The 5945-nt window shown below is 45.6% G+C and overlaps 1 protein-coding gene and 2 non-coding genes across 3 annotated transcripts; all 3 read right to left on the bottom strand.

The window, feature by feature from the left end:
• Positions 1–361: 361 nt before the first annotated feature.
• On the bottom strand, positions 362–5795 carry RPSA (ribosomal protein SA). Its single transcript, XM_026496771.3, has 7 exons — positions 5722–5795; positions 4768–4933; positions 3717–3835; positions 1880–2125; positions 1028–1156; positions 772–937; positions 362–524 (listed from the first exon to the last, which is right to left on the bottom strand). The coding sequence occupies exons 2-7, from the start codon at positions 4898–4900 to the stop codon at positions 430–432; spliced, it is 888 nt and encodes a 295-aa protein (XP_026352556.1). The 5' UTR covers positions 4901–4933; positions 5722–5795; the 3' UTR covers positions 362–429.
• On the bottom strand, positions 1668–1822 carry LOC113254193 (small nucleolar RNA SNORA62/SNORA6 family). Its single transcript, XR_003315712.1, has one exon. It is a non-coding gene; the product is annotated as a small nucleolar RNA SNORA62/SNORA6 family (small nucleolar RNA).
• LOC113254194 (small nucleolar RNA SNORA62/SNORA6 family) lies at positions 3902–4052 on the bottom strand. The gene has a single exon (XR_003315713.1). It is a non-coding gene; the product is annotated as a small nucleolar RNA SNORA62/SNORA6 family (small nucleolar RNA).
• Positions 5796–5945: the final 150 nt, after the last annotated feature.

Below are 5945 nucleotides of genomic sequence, written 5' to 3' on the forward strand. Positions count from 1 at the left end.
AGGGTTACCACCTATTTACAATTATTTAAATCTATTTTTTTGAGAGAGTACAGGAGTGGGGGTGGGGGAGGTGGGGAGGGAGAATCTTAAGCAGGCTCCACACTCATGGGGCTTTAATGCCTTAACCCTGACATCATGACCCAAGCTGAAATCAAGAGTGGGACACAACAGACTGAGCCACCCAGGCGCCCCTAAATCTATTTCCAGAATAGCTGTTCCTTACACAAAAGAGAAGTGAAGGGAAACTCTCACGTCAGAAGTACTTTTATCTAAAGTGGGCTTTAGAAGTAAAACTGAAGTCAGGTCATGGAATAATCCCAGGCATTTCTTGATCTGGAATGCAAAATAAACAGAAATGGACGACTTTTACAAACTGTTTATTTTCCGTCAACCTCATTCCCATTCTGTTTGCCTTTGTGGAAGAGCAGCTTAAGACCACTCAGTGGTGGTTCCTACCCATTCAGTGGCCTGAGCAGTAGGAGCTGCAGACCAGTCTTCAGTGGCCGGCTGGGCGCTCCAGTCTTCTGTTAAGGGAACACCAAAAAAACACAGTCAGCCCCACTCCCAACACTATGCCTTGATTTCCACCAAATACACATTTCAAAGGACAAACACTCAAGGCCAGACCACTTCAAAAGCACTGAATTCAATCATCAAAACATTAGCACAGCTATAGCGCAAGAACCTTTCGGTGCTAATATACACAGCCATGGAGATCCTTTAAAAGATTAAGAATACCAAAAACCCAAACTGATGTATCTTGACACATACCAGTTGGGAACTGCTGAATGGGCACAGAGGGCACCTGCACGCCTTCAGACCAGTCTGCAACTTCAGGCTGAGTAGCAGTGAACTCAGGAGCTGGAGCAGTCCATTCACCCTGAAATTCCTCCTTGGTCACAGCCTTTTCAGCAGCGGCCTGCTCTTCCTTTTCAATCTGATTAAGGAAAAAAAATTATAAAAACAAATTTTATTTCAAAGAAGTAGACCAAGATGTCTAACTTGCTTCTTTGTGGAGGAAGCTTACCTCTTCAGGATCTCTGTAGAAGTAGAGATCAGGCATGACCTCCCATGGGTGTTCACGGGAAATGGTGCCACGCATGCGCAGAACTTCCCTGGCCAGCATCCACCACATTAGACCCACTGAGTGAGCTCCCTGCAAGAGCACCAGGTTAAGAAGTGACACTTGGGTCACCCCCAACAGCATGCACCTCCCCATTCCATCTATCTGTCCCATCTAGACCCCTGGTACCAACAAAATAGACCTGTCTTAGTTAAGTGCTTATTTTAACAAGGAGTATTCTATGTATTAGTGTGTCTCAACCTTGACTGGCACTGGACCCATGGAATTAAAAAAAAACACAAAACAAAACTTCAAGACTCCACCCTAGGCAATGAAACAAAATACCTGGAACTGGTATTACAACATCTCTTTGGGTGATTATTAGATGGAACCAGGTATTCTGAAAGCAGTAAACTGGACCAATTTGAACCACATGCAACCCACCTTTTTAGGACCTTACAGCAGGATTCATCAAGTTGCTCTGAAAATCGGAAAAGGCCCAGTAATGAAAGGCCCAAGCAGTTAAGAAATATGGACAAAAGCAGAAGAGAACACAGGCCATTTAAAAAATGGTCTCTTCTTAAAGATGACACATTTGAATTATACTTGTAGCAAGAATTACTATCAAACTCCACTCATTGGGCCAGAGACCCTTGTGGTGTTAGCGAAAAGACTTGCCCCTCATGTAGCACACTACCTACACTTGTGAGTTCATCGGCCAGCCAGTGGCCTCAACTCCAAGCTCTAACAATGTGCAGAGGAATGCCCAACTATTTCAAGAATTCGAGGTTCTAGTGTACACCGTAACACTGTTACCTTGTTGTTGCAAGGGATGGCAATGTCCACATAGCGCAGAGGAGAGTCTGTGTTACACAAAGCAATGGTAGGCAGGTTAACATAAGACGCCTCTGTAAGAGGCTGGTGGTCAGCCCTGGGATCAGTAACCACCAGAAGTCTTGGCTCTCGGAAGGCTGCCTGGATCTGGTTAGTGAATGTCCCAGGAGTGAAGCGGCCAGCAATAGGAGTGGCTCCAGTAGCAGCAGCAAATTTCAGCACAGCTCGCTTAAAGAATTAACATGAAGAGTTAGCAGTGCTCCAGAGATGTCATCACAGGAACCCCCAAGTGTCCATGTGCAGACACCCAGTTCTGTAACCACCTGAAGCAAGCCACAGCGTCTGGAGCCCTCCCATCTTCCCTCACCGATGAAAACATCAAAGCACTTCACACACCCAGCAATTCTTTGTCTTCTGTGCTACCTGAGAACTTACAGAACTAGGGCCCAGAAATGCTACGCATACCCCACCCCCAGACCCTCTGCCTGGAATGCTCTCCCCACTCTCAATGCAAGGGCACCTGGGCCTCATTGGCTTCCTCACATCTGGAGGCTCCAGGGTTTCAAGAACCAAGTAAGCCACTCTTGTGACTTGGGCAGGTTATTCATGTGCTTCCAACGGGGTCATGAAAATTAAATTCATCAATTCAGACAGCACAACAGTGACACCAACAAGCACTTCCATGATCTGGTCCAATTTCATCACAGCTACCCTATATAAAGCAGGAATATACCCACTTTCTTTCCCTTCCCCTTTACCTCCATAAAAAGGTATTTCCTGCATCCCTTCAGAAAGGCAGACTTAGTATTTTCCTACTATATCCCAAACCCCCAGCAACACTGCCTGGACCAATATAGATGCTCAGTGAATTTTTGCTGAGGGAAACCACAGTAGTTGTCACTAAGTTCATTCTACGGTAGTAATTAAAAACTGTCTTCTACCATGCCCCGAACTTTAAGTTCTGTCACAAGCCAGCCTCTGGGGAATAACCCCCTGCAAAACACACCCTATATTTATGGTAACCAGTTTCACCACCAATCTAAACAAGTACAAAAGAACATGTCTCACTACACAATTTAAACATCGGTCAAAAATTCAAGTCAAGCATCTTTTTCAAATTAGAAATGGGCTGACTGAAACCCTTGCTAGAGCTCTTAATCTAGTGGACTCTTGGCCACCACATGGTTTAAATCATGCAGGTCCACTTACACGTGGATTTTTTCCAGTACTACGTATTTTCCTTTCTAGCTTTACTCCTAAAAACACAGTATATAATACATATAGCAAATGTGTCAATCAACTGCTTATCTTTCTTACTGGTAAGGCTTCTGAAGGTCAATAGTAGGCTATTGGTAGTTAAGTTTTGGGGGAGTCAAGTTAAACAGATTTTCAGTCATGCATGGGGCTGGTGCCCCTAATTCATGGTGGTGTTCAAGGGCCAATTGTAAATCAATTTCCAAGAAATTCATTAGTTTTCTCAACAGAAAAAGAATTGTCAAAACAGAAATGGGGCAAAATACAAGTTTTATGCCACTGGCCATGAAAAGAAATTAAGTTATTTGTGCTGGCAAAGATTCTCTTAGGAGGCCTGATGAGCCTCGGAGGACTATTATCCTTTTAGAAAATCTTTCTTGAAAAGTGAAGCTCGACAAACCACCAGATGCCAAGTACTATGTATAGTGAAACAGACTAGCAATTCAATATTTGTATAAGCTATTAAATTACGGACTATTTTTATTTTCTTATACTTTTTCCTATATCCCACAATGCCTGTATGCTTATTTTTTTGTAATAAAAACCAAACATATTGTTCACAAACCTGGCCAGTATTCCTGGACGATATAACACTGACATCAGCTGGGTTTTCAATGGCAACAATGGCACGAGCTGCCAGCAGAAGTTTCTCCCAGGTTCTCTTCAGATTTATGATGTAGATACCTAGGTGATGGCAGAAAGCTTTGTAACACCTGACCTAACTTGCAATGGATTTTCTTCTAAAAAACTGTATGTAGCAGAGAGTACTATCAAACTCCAGTCACAGAGACAAGCTCTACTGGTGTTAGCGAAAATCTTGCAGTTTTTATAGCACACTTCCGACACTCAGAAGTTCACTGGCCACCTCTGGCCTCAACCCTGAGCTTTAATAGTGTGCAGCCTTGATTCAGTAGCAAAGTGCATCTTTTCTTTTCCTGCATTAAGCCTACATCAGGCCCCCATATGGATTCCCGCAAGTTCTTACCCACTCCCTGGCCTCTAGCCACACTTTCTTTACCACCTGCCTCCATGCCAGATTCACCCAAAACTGCTTTACAACATGTCACTCCCAGGATTATGTTCTTCAGTGGGTTCATCTCTGAGCTGAAGCACTCCCTTGCCCAAAGTGCCTTACAAAGGCTTTACAACCTACCTTCCCAGCCTAATTGTTCCTTCCTATCTCTTGCTCAACTTCACTCTCAGAACACAAACAAACCTGGATCAGTACCTGTGAAATACAAGGCACTACAGAAGTTAAGCTAATCTGTGAAATACAAGGCACTACAGAAGTTAAGCTAATGAGCTTCATCTTCGTATCTCACAGCTCTTTCATGGAGCAACCCAAGTCCCATAACCTACCAACAGACATTCCCTTGAACTGGAGCCCAGAAAGCTATCCTTCCAAAACCACCAGAACACTTTGTTTTTAATTTCTTAAAAGTTGTCTCTATCTCCAACGTGGAGTGAAACTCACAACCCTGAGATTGAGTCACATGCTCTACTAAACCAGCCAGGCACCCCACTTTTACTTAGTTTTAAAGCTCATTTCCAACGTAGTGATCTGGTTTATTAGTCAGTTGGAATGCCCCTCCCCAGCAAATCAAAGCACGACTGACCATCACTTTTCCTTTTGTAGATGTACTGTTCCATTTGGAAATCAAGGTTGGTGCCACCTAAGTGGGTTCCTGCTGCAAGGAATTTGAGGACATCCTCCTCCTTCATTTGCAGGACATCAAGGGCTCCGGACATTGTGAAAGTTTCCCTTTAAGTTACGACGGAAACCTGAAAAACAAGTTAACAATCCAGTCATTTTCACTCCAGTTCTTTAAGTGGGTAAGGAACCAGGTGCATTCTAACTACTCTTGAGAGCCAAACAACTTCATATTTAAATGCAACCCAAGGACCACACTTTTCAGTTTACAGTCTAGTGGGATGAGACAATACAACACACATATCCCACACATTAAAAAATTACAGCAAATCGTTGTGAGTGTGGAGATAGGAAAAACACCCAAATAATTAAACAAGACGAACATGGTGAACTGCCACTTAACACTCAATAGTAACCCGGAGTAAAGGTATGGATGAGCAAAGGCAGCACGACGCGAACAAATTTTCATGCAGATTACAAGTGGGCGCTTCACAATTATTTCTCTCTAGAGTTACAACTAATTTTCTGCAAAAGCCTGCCAAGAATCAACACGAAAAGGAAAACCAACAGCCCAAACAGCTGTTGTAAATTGGTGCCTGGGCCTGAGCTCACGGCCGAGGTCCGAAACAATCGCAGCGCGGTACGCCAGCCCTTCTTTCTGCACTGCAGCCGCCGGCCGGTCCGCACCCTCGCCCAGCGCCCCGGCTCTAGCACGACCTCCGCGCGCTCCCGGGTCGTTGTGGGAACTCGCGGGCCCGGGCCCGGCCACGTGCGGGCATCCGGTCAGTGGTGAAGCGCTCCGGCCCGAGACAGGCCCGCTTTCCCTGCTAGCTTCCATTCAGTCCTCGCACCCCTCAATCCAGCAGGAAGCTATTCTAATGGCTTTCGAGGACGCCGAGGAACCCCACGGGGCACTCACACAAAACAACGCCGTATGGACCCTCCCCGGGGTAGCGCGGAAAGGACGGGTGGGCGGAAATGACGTCCTTATATACTCCGCCGCCAGCCAATGACAACACAAGCCGAGCGGAAGGGCGGATGGGCGCCCACACCCAGCACGGCCGTTAGCGACGGTAGTGCTTTCCGGCGCCGCAAAGACGTTCCGCGCTGTGCGGCCGCCCCTGCAGTACTTCGTCAGGAACG

Source organism: Ursus arctos, unplaced genomic scaffold (assembly GCF_023065955.2).
Source record: "Ursus arctos isolate Adak ecotype North America unplaced genomic scaffold, UrsArc2.0 scaffold_20, whole genome shotgun sequence".
In the NCBI taxonomy this organism is placed as follows: domain Eukaryota; kingdom Metazoa; phylum Chordata; class Mammalia; order Carnivora; family Ursidae; genus Ursus; species Ursus arctos.

Bases quoted from the DNA above. Each gene is read 5' to 3' on its own strand.
- RPSA (XM_026496771.3), bottom strand. From the start codon at position 4,900: ATGTCCGGAGCCCTTGATGTCCTGCAAATGAAGGAGGAGGATGTCCTC. The intron at 1,157-1,879 runs GTAACAGTGTTA...GTGCTCTTGCAG, and splicing joins CCATCCCTTGCAACAACAAG to GGAGCTCACTCAGTGGGTCT. The intron at 938-1,027 runs GTAAGCTTCCTC...TTCCTTAATCAG, and splicing joins TCTACAGAGATCCTGAAGAG to ATTGAAAAGGAAGAGCAGGC.